This window comes from Belonocnema kinseyi, chromosome 4 (genome assembly GCF_010883055.1).
Source record: "Belonocnema kinseyi isolate 2016_QV_RU_SX_M_011 chromosome 4, B_treatae_v1, whole genome shotgun sequence".
In the NCBI taxonomy this organism is placed as follows: Eukaryota; Metazoa; Arthropoda; class Insecta; order Hymenoptera; family Cynipidae; genus Belonocnema; species Belonocnema kinseyi.
Genome location: NC_046660.1, coordinates 72,658,754 through 72,681,912, shown reverse-complemented (window position 1 = coordinate 72,681,912; position 23,159 = coordinate 72,658,754). Strand labels below are relative to the sequence as shown.

The 23,159-nt window shown below is 26.0% G+C and overlaps 1 protein-coding gene across 3 annotated transcripts in view; it reads left to right on the top strand.

Moving 5' to 3' along the window:
• Positions 1-23,159, top strand: part of LOC117170582 (phosphatidylinositol 3-kinase regulatory subunit alpha) — a 175,553-nt gene that overhangs the window by 128,513 nt on the left and 23,881 nt on the right. For all 3 annotated transcript variants that reach the window (XM_033357437.1, XM_033357436.1, XM_033357435.1), the window contains 5 exons: positions 2,429-2,741; positions 14,688-14,780; positions 18,857-19,042; positions 19,175-19,303; positions 22,501-22,708. In XM_033357437.1, the coding sequence (XP_033213328.1) occupies positions 2,429-2,741; positions 14,688-14,780; positions 18,857-19,042; positions 19,175-19,303; positions 22,501-22,708 (929 nt within the window). The remainder of the gene's footprint in view (positions 1-2,428; positions 2,742-14,687; positions 14,781-18,856; positions 19,043-19,174; positions 19,304-22,500; positions 22,709-23,159) is intronic.

The window sequence follows — 23,159 nt, the reverse complement described above, 5'->3', positions numbered from 1 at the left end:
TTCAACTCAAAAAGAGTCGAAAACCCAGAAATACGAATTTTCAGGAAAAAACTTCATTTTCAACTAAATAGTTGCATTTTTAACTCGAAAAAAAAGGATTTTATACAAAGCAGTTAAATTGTCAAACTAAAAAGATGAATTTTCTACAAAGCATTTGAATTTTCAAACCGAAAATATAAATTTTGAAGAAAAAAGTGAATTTTCAGTCAAATGGTTGAATTTTTTTTTACAAAATGGTTGAATTTAAACCCAAAGGTATCTTTAAAAAACCAAAGAGTGAAATTTAATAACAAGAAAGCTTTTTGAGTCAATAGTATGCCTGGAAAAACCTGGGAGTATCAGCTATTTTTCTTTAATTCAATATTTAACAATTTTGTGGATAATAATTCTTGTTTTTCGTTTGTTTTGAAATTATTATTTTTAAACTGAAAATGAACACCACATTATATTTGTTTTTTTGTTGTTGTAAATTTGATCGTTTTCAGTTAAAAATTCAAGTTTCCGGTTAAAATTAATGTAATTAGTTGAATTAATCTCTTGTTGAAGAAATTGCTTTAGGTCTGAAATTACAACAGTTCGTTTGCAATTTTTTCTCTATCTTAAACGAAATATCTTACTTGATTGAGAATTCAACTCAGACTAACAAGTCGTCTTTTTTGGTTGAATTTAACTATTTTTGATTAAAAATTAAAATCTTTTTTGGTTATAATATCCGCTATTACATTTTTCTCTGAGGATTCATCTTTTTAGGAATACAAAGTTCATTGCTTGGTTGAAAGTTAAACTCTTTTATTAAAAAATAATGTTTTGGTTTGAAGATTCATCATTTGAACTGAAAATTCATCTTTCTGGTTGAAAATTCCTTTGTTTTTTGGCTGAAAATAAATCTTAGTAACTGAAAATTTAACTATTCCAGTTGAAACTTGGACTATTTTGTTGAAAATTAGTTTTTGTTATTTTGCTTGAATTTTTTTAAACTGAAAATGTAATTATTCCAGAATTTTATTTGAAAATTCGTCTCGATGGTTGAATATCAATATTCTTAACTAAACATTTATTCAATTTTTGGTTGAAAATTGTCTACTTTCGTTGGCATTGTTTGTTTTTTTTATAGAAATAAATCTTTTTGGTTGAAAATTCAATAATTATAGATAAAGATTAATCATTTCAGTTGTAATTTCATTTTTTAAATTTTAAATTGAACTATTCCAGTTGAAGATTCGTCATTTCAATTGAAACTTCATCACTTTATTTGAAAATGTAATTTCTTGAATTTGAAATTTCTTTTTAAAATTTGTTATTTTAAAACTGAAAATGTGACTACTTCAATTGAATATTTCATCATTTTAGATAGAAATTTATCTCTGGTTGAAAGAGTATATTTTTTAGATGAAAATTTGTCTTTTTTGGAAGAGAATAATAATCTTCTTCGTTGAAAATTAATCTTTTTGGTTTAATATTCAAATATTTCAGTTTAAGATTCATTATTTTAGTTAAAAATTAATCTTTTTTGTTTAAAATTCATTTGAAGAGTTATAATTTTGTAATGCAAATGTAAATTTTACAATTGAATATTTCATCGTTTTATTTAAAAATTCATCTTTTTGGTTGAACATGAATCTTTTCAACTGAAATTTTAACTATTCAATTTTTGGGGAAAAAGGTATCTATTTTAGTTGAAAATTCGTGTATTTGATTTAAAATTCGTCGTTTTAGTAGAAAGTAATATTTTAGGTTTAAAATTCATCTTTTTGGTTTAATATTCAACTATTTCAGTTTAAGATTAATTATTTTAGTTGAAAATTAATCTTTTTTGTTTAAAATTCAATTATTCCAGTTGAAGATTCATTATTTTATTTGAAAATTCATCATTTTGGTTAAAAATCTGCCGTTCTTGTTAAAAATGCAACTCTTTGGGTTGAAAATTCATGTATTTTGTTTTAAAATTAATCTGTTCCAGTTGAATATTTATTTTTGTAGTTTAAAATTACTGAAAATGGATCTATTCCATTTTTGGTTGAAAAAGGATATTTTTTAGTTAAAAATTCAACTATTTGGTTTAAAATTGATCCTTTTTTAGCTGAAAATTAAAAAAATTTGTAGAGATTTCATATATATTGTTGAAAAGTCGTCTTTTTATTTAAAATTATTCTTTTTGGTTGAAAATGCAACTATTTGGTTAAAAATTCATCTAGATTGTTAAAAATTTAATTATTTTACTTTAAAAGTTAGGAATTTCATACGGTTTAAATGGGATTTAATATAATAGTAAGAAAAATTATATCTAAAAAAATCTGAGATATCTCGAAAAAACTTGGAATTGTCAGGGAATTTTTTTCCTGGATTTGAATGTTTAATCCTGTTTTATTTTGGAGATGAATCTGGTCTGTTTGATACAAACAAGAGCTTTTGTTTGGACTTTTTGCAGAACATGGGTATAAAGGATGAGTTCCATCAGAAGAACATATTAGTATGCATCGAGGAGCTCTGCCAACCCTCGTCTCCTTCGACTTTGCCAGGTTCGGAGACGTCGACAATATCCGTTAACGAAACGGGCGGTTCTGGCAATAGTAGTAACAATGTCAATACACCGTCGACGACCACCAGCAGCAGTAGCAGCAGCACCACCACCACCAACAACGCTCACAATCTCGTGCCTCACAGCTTTAGTGTCTTGGAGAGGTGCGACAAATGCCATAAATACCTCAGGGGCCTCTTACATCAAGGCTTTCTCTGCCAAGGTACGTACGTATATATTTTGAACGGCATCATGCCGCAATTTCACAATCTCCCCGAATGCTTCATTCAATCACAAGTTGAAGCACAATGCACTTTGATTATAAGCTTGAAGATCAAGAATCTGCCTGCCCCCTACAGGTCAAGTTAAAAGCTTTCTCCTCAACTCAATTTCATTTTCGAAGGGAGATTGTTCAAGAAAAATGGTTTTTGCCAAACCGCGGCCTTTTGTATGGAAATTTTCCAAGACCCGTACGGGATCGTCCATAAACTAAAGTTACCACTTAAGGGGGGATTCCCATTCAAAGTAACGTTACACGTTAGAATGTTGAGAAATTTTTGTTTGTAAAAGTACACTGAGATAAATTTCAAGAGATTAATTCACGGAAGCGCGTGATTTTTTAGCTATAATTTTTATGTAATTTAACCCTTGAAGTGCATACTTCCCAGCAATTATGTAAAGCGTGCACTGGGTGTTTAATACCCCTGCGTGATCAAAGCTGATTTGCTCAGCTGCTATTAAATATTGGGTTAAAAACAAATTTATCAGATATTGTTTAATATATCCTCTTCAAAGTAAACCTAATTTTATAATGATTGATTAATTTTTTATTTGTTTCAAAAATTGTGGAAAAAACATGAAACAATGGATTTTTATTATTAAAAAAATCATAAATAACGTAAGTTTTTATATTTAGACCTACAAATTTTTATTTATATTCTCAAGATACCATGTTTTCATCAAAAAATTACTGCACTATTGCTGCTTTCAAAAAAGATCATTATTTGCCAAATCAAAGAATCAATTTTTATGGTGAAATGGCTAAATGAATGATCAAGTTTTTTTTACATATTTAAACAATTTATTTTATGGAGAAACATAGAAATGGTAAAAAAATACATTGAAGCACAAAAGAGGACTATACAAAATTATGTATATATCATTATTATGCTTATATTTTATTCATCGGACGCATGCAAGAGCCGCAACGAGTTTTAGTTTTTCTGTCTTTCTTCTTGAGGCATAATAAAAATCTTGCATAGGTTTCTGACATTACAAGCGACGAATTTTGATCTGCTGTTCGTTTTGCATTAATAATTTTTTCATAAAATTGTTTGTTCAAAAATTACTTTTTTTGTCACTATGTGCACTGTGGGTGTTTGATACCCAGTCTTTTTGAGATGTATACACTGACACTTGGCGCGCTCCCTCTACCTACTTAAATTGAAGTTGGTGATTTTAATTAGTGGTATATGGTGACACTTACTAGATTTTGTTAGATTGTGTACTTCGTATGAGTGTTTGCATTTTCTTTGGGTCTCTATCACCCCCAATGTACTTTAAGCGTTAAAGTCTCGAACTCTATGATCTAAAATCATAGAATTTGAGACCTGGGAGGAATGGGGCGTGGCCTAATGCCTGGAACTTTTAGATCTAACCTTTAAAAGCAAGGGTTCCGAGATAGTAGTTTTTGCGCCAAAGCGTGATAAAATCAAGGAGCAGTACCGAAATTCTTCTCCGCGTGTACATATCGTTATGTTTTTGGTTGAAAATTTTTATCTTTTTGTTTAAAAATTGATATCTTTAGTTGAAAACTCATGTTTCTGGTTGAGAATTCTTGAATTTTATTTAAAAAATAATCCTTTTTTTTTGGCAGCAAATTAATGTTTTTGTTTGGAAATTGATTTTTTTATGTTGAAAATTTTCTTTTTTTCAGTAAATGTTTTTGTTTCAAATTAATCTTTTTCCGTTGAAAATTCACCTTCTTGGTTGAGAATTCTTGAATTTCGTTAAAAATAAAGAAATAAACACTTCTTTCGTTTTAAAAAATTCAGCTTTTTGGTTGAGAATTTTTCAATTTTATTGAAAATTCATGTTTTTAGGTAGTAAGTTAATCTTTTTGTTTGGAAATGAATCAATTATAGTTGAAAATTCAATTTCTTGTATGATGATTCTTGAATTTTATTAAAAACTCGTCCTTTTTGGTAGTAAATTAATGTTTTTGTTTGAAAATTAATTTTTTTAAAGTTAAAAATGCATCTTTTTGTCTCAGAATTCTTTCTTAAAAATGTAAATTTTTTGTTTGAGAATTCTGGAATTTTATTGGAAAGTCAGATTTTTTGGTAGTAAGTTATTATTTTTGTTTGGACATTAATCATTATTAATTGAAAATTCAACTTTTGGTTTGAGAACTCTTAAGCTTCTTTAAAAAAAAAAATTTTGCTAGAAAATTGGTATAAAAATTCATTTTTTTACTAAAAATTTAATATCTAAGTTTTAAAGTTGAACTACTTTATTAAAACTAGCGAAATAAGTTTCTTTATTTTTTAAAAGTTCAACTTTTTGTTTGATATTTTGTTTTTATTAAATTTTTTGTTTTCAAAATATCTTCTTTTTTTTCAGCAGAAAATTAATCTTTTTGTTAAAAATTGGACAACTAGGTCGTAAATTTTAACTGCTTTTTGTTGTTGAAAAATTACTTTGGTAGTTCAATATTTACCTATTCCATTTTTGGTCGAAAATGGTTCTTTTTTAAGTACAAATTGAACTTTTTGTTGAAATTAAACTATTTCATTAAAAATGCGTTTTTTTTTTGTTAAAAATTAATCTGGTTTAGTTTGGAAATTCAACTGTTTTGTGTGGTAAATTCGACATTTTGTTTCGAATGTTCAATCATTTAGTTTTAAAAAATCAACCAGTTGGTAGGAAATTAGTTTTTTATGAATTAAAATCATTTTTTTCAATTAAATTTTTAACTATATATAATGAAAGATACGTACAATTTTAGGTCTATTTAAAAATTGTTTAAAATAATTTAAATAGATTACGAAAATTTGAAAATATTTCTAAAGGTATTTCAAAGGATTTACAAAATTTAGGGTATTTTTATTGAATGATTTTAAGGTATTTCAGAAAATGGCCACAGGGTTCTGAAGTATTTCTTAGAATTTAGGAAAATATGAAACGATTTTCTGGGACCTATAAGGTTTCAGGATATTTTGAACGATTCCAAAGGATTTTTATAAGATATACAAGTATTTCAATGACTTTGAAAGATTTTAAAAGCTCTCAGGGTATTTTAATAAATTTTCCAGGATTTCAGGAAGTATCGGATTTCTTGTAATTTCACGGGATTTTATAATATTTTAATGAAGTTCTAAGTATTTCTTTACAAGAATTGAGGGGTTTCATATGTTTTAAAATATTTTCAAATATTTTAAAGAATTAAAATAAATGCCGAGAATTTCCAGAATTTTAAGGGATTTTAACAGCTCTCAAAGTATTTAAAAAATTTTTCTAGGATTTCAGGAAATATCAGGTTTCATAGAATTTAACGTCGGGATTTTATAATATAAATAAAAATATAAAAAGAGATTTCGAAGGATTTCAAATATTTCAAGATATTATCAATTAATTTTTTGCAATTTCTTTAAATTAATTTCGAATTTGTCCTGAATTCTTATTAGTTTATTACAAATTCTTTTAAACTCTTTTAAATTCTTTAGAATTTTCTTGCATTTTCTGCATTCATATGAATTCTTCTAAATTCGCTTAATTCTACCCAATTAAATGTAGTCTTTAATTCATCTTGAAATCTTTTTAACTTAACTTTAATTCTTAAACTTATAAATCGAATTCGGTTGATTTTTGTTCTTTAAATTAAAAAGAACATTTCATCACATTATCAATGCACATTAGTCACATTAATGCTCAAAGAAGAGAAAAAAAAACAGGGAAAAATCCGGGAATTTGAAAAAATGAAGTTTTATACCCACCCTGTTGGACAAGCTTGATATTTAAAGTTGAATCACCTTTTACATAAAATAGTTTAAAGAGAAGTGCCTTGAAAGTTCAGTGACCTGATTTTGATTTGTGATTACGTTATCTTCATAATTAGCAGGAACTCTTTCTGAGGAAGTTTCAGTTATAAAAACTTGTTTTCAAAACTTGAAGATAATGAGAATTAATGACATACGCAGAAAGAAAAACTGAAAATAGAAACGCTTTGTGATTTCAGTTTCCGTTAGAAGACATGCACTGTCCGCTACTGATAGCTCCTAATTATATGTTTCGCACGAATGTCAGTTAGCTTTATGTATATGAAGGTTGGCAAAACCAACAGGTTTGCAGACAATTAAGCAAAACTGTGTAATGAATTATCATTGGCACTTGCCCTCGTCGTTTTATCATTTGTTAAATGCAACGTGTGCACGAATCGCCTCAACCCTTTTCAGTTATTACTGCTTTAAATGCATGTTTGTAATCTCAGGTTTGTGTGACAAACTTTTAAAACATTTAGAAAATCAACATTATCTGCAAGGCATGAATATCAGTTTGATCGCTTACTTAGAAATGACCTCGTTGTTTCATTACAAAATAAACAAACCATTCAGAAGGCCAGAATGTTAATTAATCTATAAATTTTGCGCAATATTGTTATCAGGAATGACCTAAATCTTGGAAAGAATGATTGAAAAAGTCAACCTCATTTCTGAATAAAATTTATTTCGCGACAAAGTCGAGCAAACTGCTTCTATAATTGGGTGCGATTAAGTATTTAACGTTTCAACAATTCAGGGCTAAAGAATTGAAGGGACAATTACAATGGCGCCTCAATTAATACCAATTTATTCTTCATATTCCATTTTTTTTAATCCTTATAAAATATTTTTAACTTTGTAATCCTATCTAAAAAAAAGTGGTATAACTATATGTCTCGAAAATCTCGCGATCATTGTTGGTTATGTTAGCATTTTACATCGGAAATGGTTATTTTTAATGAAGCTTCCTTTAAAGATTAAAACTTTTTTTCAACGCTAAGTTTTTGGATTTTGTAATGTTATTTTTAACCGGAAATTTACATCTTAAAATCTAAATCATTAGCTTTTAAAGGTTCATAATTTTTAACAATTTCAGGTTATGTTAGTGTTTCACACACAAAATTGGTATTTTAAAACAGAAATCCCTAAAGTTCGAATAAGATTTCCAATTTTTAATAAGGTTCGTGTTATATCCACGCTTTTCACAGGTAAAAGGTTATATAAACGAGAATTGAAAATATAATGTCATTTCAAAGAAGATTGATATATTTAAAAAACTGCAACGGTCATTTGGGTTTGACAATTCATATCTTTTGGTAGAAATTGTATTTGTTTTTGATTCAAAATAAAAATATTTTATGTTGACATATTAAGCATAGCATTGCTTGTTGAAATCTCGTCTTTTTTTTCTTGTTTGTTAAAAATTAAGTCTATAATTGAAAATGTAACTATATGATTTTTGGTTTAAAACACTATTCCAGTTGAAGATTAATCATTTTAGTTAGAATTCATCAATGTAATTGAGAATTAATTTTTTAAACTAAAAACTGAATAATTTCATTTTCGGTTGAAAAATCGTCTTTTTAAATTGAGAATTAATCTTATTTGAAAATAAATTTTTTCGGATGAAAATCCAAGTATTTCATTTAAATATTTATAGTTTTAGTTGAAAATTTATCTTCTTGGCTGAAAGGTAAACTCTTTTGTTAAAAATGCATCTTTTTGCTTTAAAATTTATATACTCTAGTTGAAAATTAATCTCTTTTGTTAAATTTTTGTTGTGTGGAAAGTTGCTTTTTTAAAATGAAAATTTAACTATTCTATATTTGCTTGAAAATGGACTTTTCTTTATTGAAAATTGAACTATTTGGTTATAAATTCATGTATTTTGTTGAAAAAATCATTTTTTTCACAGAAAATTAATCCTTTCGGTTGAAAATTCAACTATTTGGTTAGAAAATCATCTATCTTGTTAAAAATGCAATATTTTTACTTGAAAAGTTATAGAAAAGTTATAGAAAAGGGTGTATTTTAATTATTCTTTAAATTCATAAAATTTCGGAATATTTAAGAATATCGTGTAATATAATTGGCCAAAGCTTTCTAAATGATCTAATACGGATCAATTAAAACCAAATCTTTAAAAGTAAACAATTTGAATCGGAATTGTTTTACATAGAAAGCTTTAAATCTCGACAATTTCGAAGAGCTTCTAAAATTTAACGTTACAATTTAGATTGTTCTTTTAAAAAATGTTTAATTTGTAAGTGAAAATTTTACATTTTGACGAATAAATAAAAATTAAATACTTATTATTTGTAGAAAAAGTAATTTTAAACGATATTTAAAAGTTTTAAAAAGATTCAAAATTAATTACAAATGTTAAATTATTTCAAGTAATTTAAACGAAGTGTGTTAACATTTTTTTTCAGAACTTATAAATATATTTTAAAATTAATTAAAATTTTCCTACAATTTTTGGAAAATCTTGCAAATTAAAAAAAATCCTTAAAATCTTCCAGGTTCTTTTTTGATAATTTTTTAAATTTCTTAAAATCGTTTTAAATTTTCTGTTAAAATGATTTTTCAAAATGAAAAATAATTTTTATGTTCCGAAGAATCTTAAGAAAACGTTTTTATTCTTTTGAAGCTTTTTACAATTCTTAAAAAGATTCTGAATTTTTTGTTTAAAATCTGCAAAAATCTACATTTTGTTTTAAATTCGTCTGTGGGTATTTACACAAAAATGTCGGTGTGAATAGACGAATTAAAACTTGAATATCTCTTAAAATTACTTAAATTTTGTCTACAAATAAAAAGTGTTCTATTGTTGTTTATAAATTAAAATTTTAAGGATTTTTTTTTAATTTGTAGGATTTTCTAAAAGTTGTATGAATAATTCAATTCATTTATAAATATATTTAAAAGATCTGACAAAAATTTTCAAACATTATTTTAAATTAAATTAATTTAATTTTAATTTCAAATGAAAATAATTTAACTTCTCATTTAAGAATCGTTAACTTGAAAAAAATTATTTTAAAATTTTTAATGTGACCAGCTTAAAATTACTTAAAATAATAAAAATTTGGAAATTTTTTAAAGTTAAGTTCTTGATTCTTTAATTTAGAATATTGAAAACGTTAACGTGGATTAACATTTTTGAAACTTAATCTGAATCTCCGAACTGTATAATTTATAAAAGTTCTAAGTTTTGTAGTTTATCTGCATTTCATTTTTAAATTTCAATTTTAAAAGTTTAAAATTTTAGAGTTCCACTTTGAATGATTTAATTTGTTTTTTATTATTTATTACTTTAAATGGAAAAATGTTTATAATAGAATTTAATTTTTTAATTTTCATTGACCGTGAAAAATGTTTGCGAACCCGGAAATGGCCGGGAATTTTTTTCTTTGATTAAAACAGCCAACCTGTATAATAATTGAATCCCTCAAAACTGAAAAAAAAAAACATTATTTACAATAAAGTCGCGAAACTGTATACATATTCCTAGTCGATTGTTTTACAAATTCGAAATATTTGAATGGCTTCGTACTACGAAAAACTTTCCCTGGAAAAAACTTGAGATAAATAAATAAAAAACCGGGAATTGTCAGAGAATTATTTTTCAGGATTTGAGTAGACACCCTGTTAAAGTTCGTGGAGTGGTTAGAGTTTGAGTTTTGTATGACATTATCGGTAAAGACTTGGTCTCGCTTAAATAATAATAGTTTATTTGCAAGTTCGGAACTTGGAATCGTTTGATTGAGGCATTGCGGACTGCATTCTTGCAAGTGACTAACTAGCACTATGCAGATTCAGAATTGAGAATTCAGAAACGTATTGTAGCTGCGGTGTTAAATGGTCGAGGCGCCGCTAACAAGCGACAGCAGTCCGGCTTTATGGCTTCCGGTTGCGAAACATTTCGAGGCTCGCATAGCAAATATATAAAGGCATAAAGCGCACGAAGCTGTGCATGTAAAACACTGTAGATGAAGTTACATGTCAGTCAAGTATAAGTGTGTATCGTGTAACAGGCGCTCGCTCAAATTAATGCTAATATTTCCAAGCGTACATATGACTTTAAGTGAATCTCTCGATGACATTTTCACATTCAAGATCAAACGATCCTCGTGCAATTCATTATGCGCGAATGCGTTCCATGATTCTTTTACGACTTAACCGGGTCTCAATCTGCTTTTAATTCGTAATGTAGCGGTTAGCCTTGATGTAATATAATCTTTCGTATAAAGAGAATGTAGGAAATTATTTCTCATACATTCTAATATACTATTAATGAATTTAATCACAGGAATTTCATACACTTTTTATTAACAGGAAGTCATTTCCTGCTCTTCTCTTCTCCTCGATTACACACAAAAAAAAAGAAGAAATAATTACTCTTTTTTTCCACTCTTTTCGAGAAACCCAGGCCTCGGACTAACCAGACGATGATGATACTATTTTGCTAATATTTCGAAAAAAATGACACTAAAGACACTATTTTCTGATAAGGCCACTATTTATTTACTTTTTTTCAAAAAATATTTTTTTAACTTCGTCTCTAACGGGCTAAAACCAGTATCAACGGCTGATTGGGGGCCATCAACAGCTGCGCTTTTAACAAAACAGTTGCATTTTTAAAATAGAGAAGATTAATTTTTAATAAAACATGGAATAGTTACATTTTTAATACGAATTAAATAAATTTTCTACAAAACAGTTGAATTTTTTACCAAATTATTGAATTTTCAAGTCAAACAGATGAATTACCTACAAAAGAGTTGAACTTTCAGCCTGAAAATGCTGATTTTCATCAAAAAATGTAATAGTTGATATTTAAACCAAACAATATTTTAATTCAACATTTAAAACAGTTTAATATAGCCAAAAAGACGAGTTTTCAACAAAATACTTAAATCCTCATCTAAAACATATTAATTTTGAACCATACAGTTGAATTTTTAACCATAAAAAAATGGATTTTTCACCAAAAAGACAAATTGTCAGCAAAATACACATATTTTATACCGAACAGATGAATTTTCAACTAAGAAGATTAAATTTTCTATGAGGAAAGACGATTTTTCAATCAAAAGCATAAATTTTTACTCAGTTCAACTTTCTATTAGAAAATACGAATTTCCCAAAAAATGCATACGTTTTATACCAAATAGTTGAATTTTTGAACCAAGAAGACTTATTTTTTCCCAGAAAATAAAATTTAACTTCAAAATTCATCAATATTTAACCAGCTAGTTCAATTTTCTAAAACAAAAGACGAATTAAAAAAGAAATGCCTACATTTCTGACCAAATGATTAAATTTTCTGCCAAAAAAGATTTAATGCTCAACAAATGACATCAATTTTCAACCAAACAGTGGAATTGTTAAAATACAAAAGATCAATTTTTAACAAAAAATGGAATAGTTAAATATACAATATAAAGTAAACGAATTTTCTACAAAAACAATTGATTTTATCAATTTGTTGAATTTTCAAGTCAATCAGAGATGAATTCTCTAGAAAATCGTTGAATTTTCAACCTGGAAATGCTGGTTTTCACGAAAAATGTAATAGTTGATATTTAAACCAAAAAAGCCTTTAACTTAAAATTTGAAACAGTTATTTAACATAGCTAAAAAGGCAAATTAAAAAACTGCTTGAATTCCCTACTAAAACAGATTAATTTTCTATCATACAGTTGCATTTTTAACCATAAAAATTGGCAACAAAATACATATATTTTGTACCAAATAGTTGAATTTCCAACCAAGAGTACTTAATTTTCTCCAGAAAAGATGATTTTTTAATAAAGCACATCAATATTTAACCAGTTGGTTTAATTTTCTAATAGAAGAGATGAATTTTTCAAAAGAATATACATACATTCCTATCCAAACGATTGACATTTTTAACAAAACAAAAAAAAATTTCAACAAATTACATAAATTTAATTTATATATTTGTTTTGTTTCTAATTTTTTTCATCTAAATAACTTAGTAGAATTGATAGAATCAATTTTCCATTTAAAAAAATGAATTTTTTACAAAATAATTTAATTTGTTTACCAAATAGTTAGATTTAATATCTAATTATGGAATTTATTAAGCCAAAAAGACTACTTTTCTATAAGACTATTAAACTTTCAACCCGAGAAACACTAAAAATTTTCTTTAAAAAATGTTTTAGGCAGTTGGGAAATTTGTTTGTTTTGAAATTCTCATTGTCTAAAATGGTCAACTTTTTGGCAATCATCCAACTATTTTTCACTGCAAGTTAATTCTTTTTGTTTGAAAATTTTTGGTGGAAAATTTATCACTTTTTGTCAAAAAAAGCGACTTTTTCTGTGCGAATTTAACTATTTTGTTGAATAAAAATAACTATTTTATCGAAAATGAACATTTTTGTTGAAAAATAATGTTTTAGTGTTGAAAATTTTACTTTTTTGTAGGAAAATTCTTCTTTTTTGCTTGAAAATTGCACAATTTGGTTAATTTTTTTTTCATTCTCGACTGGAAAATTTTCCTTAAATTCAAATTTATCTTCTTAGTTTGAGAATTCATTTATATAGGTTACTAATGCAACTGTGTGGTTAAAAATTAAACTATTCATGGTTGAAAATTTAACTACCTATTCCATATTTTTTTTAAATATTAATCTTTTTCAATTGAAAATTCAAGTATTTGTTTGAGAATTTGTCTTTTTGTCCTGTAAATTCAACAATATGATTAATTTTTTTTCTTTCTAGACTGAAAAATATTTCTTTTTCGAAAATTCAATTGTTTTGTTGAAAATATTTTTGTTTTGTTTTGAATATTCATCTGTGTGTGTTGAAAATTCAACTATCTGGTTGAAAATTAAAATTTTCATGTTTAAAATTTAACTGGTTTGTAGAAACGTCTTTTTGGTTTGAACATTGATCTTTGTAGTTTGAAAATTTAACTAGTTTGTTAAAAATTCGTTTCTTTGGCTCAAAAGTTCAACACTTTTGTTGTAAATGCTATTATTTTGTTGATACTTTAACTCTTTGGTGGCAAATTCGTCTTATTTCAAAATTAACTTTTTCGTTGATAATGTTTCTTTTCGGGGTTACAATTCGAATGTTCTCCAACTCGAAAACATTCGAGTTTGTAGTTTTAAGATTCAAACCTCTTGTTTAAAATAGGTTTTTTTTTGTGTTTAAAATTCATCTTTTTTTGTTGGAAATGCAACTAATATTTTGTTGGCAACACAATACATTAATTTTATTTTGAAAAGAATTAATTTTCATATTTTTTTGAATAATTACAATGTTTCTCCTGTTTTGAAAGTATTTATGTATATAAAGGCTGGTATTAAATATACTCTATTGTTTATTTCATCAACTTTTCAACACGAAACATATTCGAACCAACATAAAAGATGTAATTTTATTAGAAAGGTTAATGGTTAAACCCATAAATGACTGATTTATTTCGAATAAAGGCTTTATAGCCCTCTTAAGATTAAGTACGTACTCCACTTTATACCTTATAATAAAACAGATTAAGGGCATGTGGTACTTACCATACCATGTCAGTTTGGCTGGGGTTTTCTCTCTCTACTTTACAATAATAAATATTTCAGGCTGAAACTTTGTGAAATAGTAAAAAGTACGAAAACCAGTAAAAGAGTCGGTAAAATGGTATCACGTGCCCTTAATGAAATCTGGAATTATGAAATCTCGGGTGGGATTGTAAATTGTAGAGTGGAGTTTTGCATAATTTTAATGAATGGTTTTAAAGCACGCTTTAAATTTAATAGATTTTAAAGATACAATGTGTCTTTTTTTAGGTTTCTAAAAAATTTTAACTGCGTGCTTTGAAGGACATTTATTTTTAAATAATATTAGCCTGCCTCGTTTTTCCCACTCTTGTCCTCGCACCCCTCTTTCGTCGACAATTTCCGACTCGTTTGGTCAGTTAATTATAAATTGATATTTTATCTTGTCAGAGAGTGAAGGCAAATTGTATGGCGATTGTCTACCCTACGTTTTCTGCCCATTTACGTTTTGCCAATGTCACTAGATTATTGGGGTATGCGGGGCATAAAATTAAAAATACTGTGTTTAAAAAAATTTTTTTGCATCGTTTTTTCTGTTTTCAGATTGCGGATTGGTCGCTCATAGGACTTGTTCAGCGACTGGTTTACCCTCTCCTTGCGTTCCAACGGATTCTAGAGTTCATAGATTCACTTCAGGTAAATATAAATGAATTATTAAAAATGTACACGTTCTTTTTCCTATATTTAAAAAGAATTGATCTTTTTCCCTGTTTCAAGAAGCTTCCTTTTCTCGTTTTTTGCTTGAATGCGAACTGAAGTAAGAAAATACAACTATTTTTGGATGACAGTCATTTCTTTTTGGTTAAAAATTTCATTATTATGTAGAAAATTCCACTGTTTTGTTTAAAAGTCGTCTTTTTTGGTCGAAAATTCATATGTTTTGTTGAACAGTCGTCCTTTTTTGTATAAAAGGTTGGTCTTTTTGGATTGAAAATACATCTTTCGTTCTTGTAAATTTACTTTTTTGTGAAAAGTGTAAAAAAAATCGTATAATATCAAATATTATATTTTTCGTTGAAAATTCATTTTTTTGGTTTGGCAATTCGACCACTTGGTTAAAAGTTGAACTATTCTAAACACTAATTTTTTTAAAATTCATCTGTGTGGTTTAAAATTCTCGTATTTGGTTTCGAATTTCAATTACAACTGTTTTGTGGGAAATTAATACTATTTGCTTGAAAATTCAACAATTTGGTCAAATTTTTGCTTTGTTTTTTGACTTGAATTAAATTATTTTACATATAAATCTTTTTATTTGTGTGGAAATATCAACTATTATATTTTTCGTTAAGAAATCATCTTTTTTAGATTAAAAATTCATCGTTTTTTGGTAAAAAATTACTCTTTTTTGTTTGTTAAAAAAGAACGTTTTTGTGGAAAAATAACTATTTCTTTGACAATACAACTATTTTTTGTTGTATTTTTATCTTTTTTGTTTGAAAGTCGACCATTTAGTAAAAAATTTATCTTTATAAGTTTAAAATTGATTTATTTGGTTAAAAACTCATTTATTTAGTTGAAAAATTTGTCTCTTTCTCTTGAAAATTCAGCTATTTAGTTAAAAATTCATATTTAAAAAAATTCTACTACGTGGTTGAAAGTTTAACTGCTTTGTTAAGAATTAATTTGTTTGGTTGAATAAATAACCAGAGATAAATATCTCTGGTTAAAAATTTAAGTATTTTGTTGAATATTATTCTTTTTCCATGGAAAATTTGGCATTTTTTGGTTCAACTTTTTTTAATTTAAAATTAATACCTTTTTGTTTGAAAATTTGAAATATCAACTATTATATTTTTCTCTGAGAATTCGTCTTTCTTTGGTAGAAAAGTAATCTTTCGTAGTTAAAATGAATATGTTTGTTGAAAATTTATCGTTTTATATTGAAAATTCAACTATTTTGTTGAAGATTTGTCTAATTTATAGAAAATTCGTATCTGTCGCTTGCAAGTTCAACTGTTTGTTTAAAAATTAATCTTTGTGTTGAAAATTAATTTTTCTTGTTTGAAAATTAAATTTATTCTTGAGAATTCCTCTATTTTCCCAGAAAATATTTTTTGGGGGCAAATCAACAATTATGTAAAAACATCTTTTTTCGTTGTACTCAACTTTTTTGGCTTAAAATAAAAATATTTTGTGGTAGTAATATCAACTATTCTATTTTTCGTTGAAAATTTATCTCTTTTGGTTGAAAATGTAATTATTTTGTTGAAAATTCAACCATTTTGTTAAAAAATCCTTTATTTCAGTCGAAAAGTCAACTGTTTTGGACATCAAATTCGTGCTGTTGTATTGAAAATTCATCATCTTGTTTTAAAGTCAAGGTTTTTTTAACAGATTCGACTTTTTAGCTTGAAACCTCAACTCTTTTGTTTCGAACTCGTGTCTCGATTGGCAGAAAATATTTTTTGTTGAAAATTCATCTCTTTGGTCGAAAATTTAACTATTTTGTTAAAAATTCGTTTTTTTTTAAACTGTAAATTCAACTAGTTATTTGTAAATTCATGTACTTAGATGAAATTTCGTATGTTTTGATCCAGTTCAACTATTTTTGATTCAAGATTAATAAATTTTTTGGTTGAAACATCAGCTATTATATTTTCCGTTAAGAATTCATCTTTCATGGTAAAAAATTCAAATTTTTTGATAGAAAATTCGTCCTGTAGGATTGTAAACTCATCTTCTTTGTTTAAAATCAAGTTTTTTGTTGAAAATCCAATCTTTTCGGGTCTCAAAGTCAACGGTTTCTTGAAAGACTCTACTTTTTAGCTTGAAAACTCAACTTTTTCGTTGAACATTCATATTGGTAGAAAACCATGGTGGCCGCTGGACCGGAAACCGGAAAATGACCGGGAATTTTTGGAGGCCGGGAAAACCCGGGAAATGACAGTGAATTTTTTTCTGACCGGGTATTTTACAAATTTGTAGGAGAAAAATCTGTCCACGTTCGATTTTAACAGTTTTTAAATAATGAGTGAAATTGTTATGTTTTTCAATCGTGCTATTATTTAGCTTACAATGCGTAATTCAAAATTTTTTTACTTCACAAATTTTCCATTTAACATTTTTAATTTCAAGAATTTTTAAATGCTTTCTGAAAGATTAGAACAAATAAAAAATAAAAGCCTTTGATGTTGAAAATTTTGGATAAAAAACATTTTTGTTTAATAAATAAATCAATTTTTTTTAATTTATCTGTACTTTAAGTAATAAAAGTGAATAAAAACGATTTGACGAAACGATTTTAAACAAGTTCAAGATTTAAGAATTTTCAGATTTTAACGTTAAAACTTACACGGTTTCAATTTGAAAGTCTATGTCATTAAATAAATGTGAATGTGTGACTAAAAGTTCATAAAATATTTTCAACTTAAAAATAACTTCATAATAAAATATTCTTAATTAAAGGATTTTATTCAATTTAAAATATTGTTTCAGTCTAACATATTCAATTTTTAACACATTCAATTTGAAATTTTTAATTAAAAAAAAGATGAATTATTGAATATTTAGCAATATTTGAATTTTTATTTAAGACAACTAAATTGAAACCAAATATTTAAAAGTAAAGAATCTTTAACTGAATCGTTTGACATAGAAAACTTGGAATCGTTAATATTTCGAAGAGCCTTTAAAATTTGAACGTTACAATTTTAATTGTTGTATTTGAAAAATGCGTAATTTGGAAGTGAAATTGAACAATTTTAATGTATAATTTACAAATTAACTTTTTTAGAAAAAGTTTGAGTAATTTTAAGAGGTATCTAGGAGTTTTAAAAGGATAAAAAATTATCATGCAAATTTTCGGAAGTTTTCTTAAAATCTTCTAGAATCTTAAGAAAAGGTTTTTATTCTTTTGAAGTCTTTCACAATTCTTGAAAAGAATCTAGTTTTCTTGTTTAAAATCTGCGAAAATCTACATTTTGTTTTATATTAAGTTATCATTTCAAGTTTTACATTAAGTTTGAATCGTTTCAAAACTTCTACATATCTCTTAAAATTACTCAATAATTTTAAATTGAAAACCAATTTCAAACAACTTCTAGATTTCTTAAAATTTTGAAATACAGTTTTGAAGCTTTCCAAGGATGTTTAAACGATTTAAAAAGAAAATAATTGAATTTCTAATTTAAGAAGTAGTTCAAATTTTTTTCAATTTTTCAATATTTGATTTTTCTACCTTAAAATTCCTTAAAATTATATAATTTTGAAAGTTTTAAAGTTCATTGATTGATTTTTTAATTTAGAGCATTGAAAATGATAACGTGGATTTCTATTTTCTTATATCGAAAAATGTTAGTACCTTCAATTTTATACGCGTAAATTATTGAGCATTTGAATACAACATTTTTTAATGAATAATGTTTAAATTTCAATTTTAAAAGTTCAAAATTTAACAGTTCCACTATGAGTAGTGCTTTTATTTGCAGCTCAGCTTTTATTACCTCTAGTGGAAAAGTTTGTAGCTTTAGCGTTCCAGTTTTTCAATGTCATAGACCGCGAAAAATTTTTGCGATCCGGGAAATGACCGGGAATTTATTTCATCGTTTAAAACGGCCACCCTGAAAACCTTTTTTGGTCGAAAATTCAACTTTTTTTGTGTGGAAAATTTCGTAGTTTCTGTTTGAATTTTTAACTGTTTTTTAAAAATGTTTTTTGGTAGAAAATCTTTTTGTCTATCCCCTGTTAATAATGTGTACTCTCTTTTACAGTGTTTGGACTAGCTCTGTGCTCACAATTCGATACGTCAACCCGGACAGCTCCAATTTTAGTCGAAAGATGCACGCGCGTCCTTGAAGAAAGAGCATTCACCGACACAACTTTAGACCTTTACAAAGTCTACTACAGCAGTCCACCCAATGAACAGACTCTTGAATTACGACAAAAGCTTAACGAGGGTAATTTAGTTTAGCCTTTGGCCTTATGAAAATTTTTTTTTTCTTTTCTTTCAATATAATATTCTTTTCATACACGTTTTTATGTTTTTATGTTTCTATATCTCTATAATCTATATATTTGTCATTTTTCAGATGTATGTAACGCAGACTTAAATCCCTATACTCCCCAGTGTATATCCAGTGTCTTAAAGAAATTTTTGAGAGAGTTACCAGATCCTGTAATACCTGTTCAGTGGTACGACAGATTTCTAGAAGCAGCAAGTGAGTTAATGATTATTTAGTTATATGAGCCAACTTTTGTCGATTCATCAGGCTTCAGTTAAGATCCCTAAAGTATCCTATTTTCAAGATTTGGTCCCTATGGGTAGTCGATTTAAGTAAGGCAATTAAAAAAAAAAAAAAAATTTCAGAAATCAGAAAACTTCTGTGAGAAGTAAAAATTCACTTATTGCAATTCCTTCACATATTGCGTAACATTATTTTCGACATAACATTATTTTGTTACTATGTTTAAAAATATAACAGACTTTTTCTAAACAAAAAAAAAAAGATTTTTCAAGAACAATTATTGTCTAGAAATAAATAAATATATTTATCTAATACTGAATTCTTTTTAAGTATTTTTTCTTCTCATATAAATATTTAATTTACTAATGGAATTTTTTTTTTTCAGTACCGTAAAGAAAAAAAAATATAATAATACAAAATACAAATTTCAAAGAAATATTTATTTGCTTAAATTTTTGGAACAGTTGATTTTGAGTTGACATAAAATTCTAAATATTGATCTTAAATAAATATTGATCTTTTTTCAAGAAATAATTTAAATTTATAAATATAATTTTTATAAGATTCTTGAGAGAAATTAAAAAAGATTTTTCAATATCTCAGATGTGTCAAAAAAGTATCTAGAAGATTTTAAAGATATTTTATTTTATTTTATACGATTTTACAAAATATTAGGAAAAATTTGAGTCTTTTATAAAGATGTTTAGGACTTTTAGAATTTTGTAAGAAATCACGAAATATTTAATAAATTTTTGTAAATGTTTCCAAGTTCTTAAATATTTCTAATCCAATTAAAACGTCCTAAATTTCTAAAAATATTTTCAACAATCTTGAATTTATCTTAACATTTTTTTAAATCATTAAAGATGTAAAAATATTTTCTTATAAAAAAGTTATTTTTTAAATCTGCAAAAATATAAATTTCTGAACAAACTTTTAAAGTTTAAAATTCTTTTTGAATCTCCATAATTATTTTAAATATTTCTTCAGTTTACTCGATTTTGTTTTATTTTTTTAATTTGATCAAATTTTTCCTGATTTTTTTCTAATTCTGCAAAAGTAAAAAAATTGTCTTGAAATCTTTTGTATCTTTCTTTGACAATTTAAGAAAAAATTTGAAATGTTTTGAAATCTTATTCAATAATCTCTCAAAGTAATTTTTCCAAATAAAAAATCATTTTAATACAAATCTCCAAGGCATTTTCAAGAGATTTAAACAATTTCAAGGGAATTCCAAGGGTTTTAATAATTATAAAGGTTTTTTTTTTTAAACATTATTTCCAATTAATTTGAATTGTTTTGTAGCAATTAGTCACTTTTTCTGTTAGAAATGAGTAGGCTGTCAAAGATTTGAAGAGATTTTCAAATATTTTTTGCAATTAATTGGAAATTCGTCCTGAATTCATATTATTTGATCGTGAATTATTCTACATTCACTCAATTCCACTCAATTCAGTGGATTTTTAAGAAGGTTTTGTTTAATTCATTTTAAAGTCTTTTGAAATCTCTTTACTTTTTCTAAACTCATTTCAATCTCATTCAATTCAATTTTTTTTCTTCATATTTTTTAGTTTTCTTCAATTTCCTTGATTGCTTTTTAAATTCACCTTGATTTTTTGTGAATTTTATCGAATTTTTATTTCCCTCAAATTTCTCTAAATTCCCTCAAATTCCACTGAAATCATTGGATTTGTTTTTTGATTTTTAAAATTATTTTCAATTCATTTAAATTATTTTTTGGTTGCAAATTAATAGGATTTTAAAGATTTGAAGAGATTTGAAATTATTTTTTGAAATTTACCCTGAATTCTTGTTAATTTACCCTCAATTCTTTCAAATGCTTTGGAATTTTTTGAATTTCTTAAATTTACTTTAATCATTCCCAATTGACTCAGTTCTATTTGATTGATTTGATGGATTTTGTTAATTTAAAAAGTTTTTATTTAATTAATCCCAAATGCTTTTAACCTCACCTTGAATTCTTAGAAATTTCATCAAATTCTTTTGAATTCTCTTGGATTTTTCTAAGCTCATTTTAAATTGACAATTCAATTAAATTTTTTAATATTTTTAAATTGTTTTTACTTTATTTGATTTTTTTAATTCGCCTTGAATGTTTATGAATTTTATCGAATTCTTCTCGTTTCTTTTAAATGCCTCTAAATTCATTCTAGTTTTATGGAAATCAATGGAATTTTTTTTTATTTTCAAAATTTTTGACAATTTATTTCAATTTTTCTGAATTTAACTGGAATTTTGTTGAAATCTTATGAATTTCTCCTGAATTTGCTACCATTTGAGCGCGAAAAAAGAACCCTTTGAGGCGTAATAAAAAGTGTAACTCTTCTGTTTTTATATCTTATCGTATATGGACTGTGAGGCCTGCTACTTTTTGTATTATCTTAAATTCTTTGAAATATTACCTTGTATTAAAAAAAGTCGGAGAAATTTGTTATATGATTCAATAATTTGAAGGAATTTTAAAGAAATTTAGGGTATTTTGAAAACCTCTAAAGCATTTTCAAGAGTTTTTAATTTGTAGTATTTTAGAGAATTTAAAAATATTCCAAGAAATTTAAAAAAATAATAATTTCAGTAATTTGAAGTGAATTTTAAAGCATTTTAAAATACTTTAGGATAAAGAATTTTCTAGGGATTTTAAATTTCGAAATTTTATTAAGACATTTTCCCAGGTTTCAGAAAATACCGTCATAGAATTTCACAAATATTTGTTGTAATTGTTTTGAATTTATTTGTAATTCACACTGAATTCTTACACGAATTTATTCTGAATTCTTTCACATTCAGTGGATTTTTTTAATTTACTTTAATTCTTTTAAATGCACTCAATTCTTACTCAATTTAATAGACTTTTTTTAGCTATTCTTTCATTCATGCCGAAGTCTGTGATTGCCTGGAAAATAATAAATTAAAAATTTATAAATATCAATTAAAAATAGTTTTATTCAACTTTTAAAAGATTCTATAATAACCAAATTTTACAAGATTAGAATTTTGGTCCTAAAGTGTTAATGGTCAGTGAAAATGATAAAATTAGTCAGGGAATAATTAAGGAAAAGTCAGGAAATTTTGCAAATTGAAGTTTTGCGGCCACCCTGGTATTATTAGATTATTTTGAATCGAAATTGATGGTAATCACCAAATTATAGATTTAAAAAATGACGAACAATGTGCAACACGTCTCGCTCAGTTGGTCTCCGAACTACCCGAGCATCACAAGAGTACCCTGCATCATCTGATGGCTCATTTTTGTCGCATATGTCAATTGCAACATGCCCGAGGTTATACGGAACCACCCACTATTCTCGTGCAAGTGATGTGTCACATCTTCCTCAGGCCTCCTTGGGAAAGAATCATGTAAGTTTGTATAATAATCATATTTTTCCCCCTAATCTCGAAAAAAATTCCCTTTTTTCTCCCCCCCCCCCCATTTTTCTTTATATTTATGATATTTGAAAATACAATTCGTTCTATATCTACAAAATTATTAATTACCTATTATAATTAATTTAACTGATTTAAATTTTACTAATTTCAAACTAAACTATTTAATATTTAAATAAAACTTTAAAGGTAAAAATATTTTTTCGTTGAATTTAGACAAATTGCATTAAAAAAATTAAGTATAATAAAGTACTATTTTTTCCAGAATTTTAACATTTTTAAAAACTACCGCCTTTAAAAACTCCGCAAATTTAAGTGTACTTTTCAGTAGATGTTAAATATTTTTTCTTTCAATTTTAGGGTTTAAAGAATTTTAATTAATAAGTGTTTGAAATTTAAAAACTTCGAGTTTGTAATATTAGGC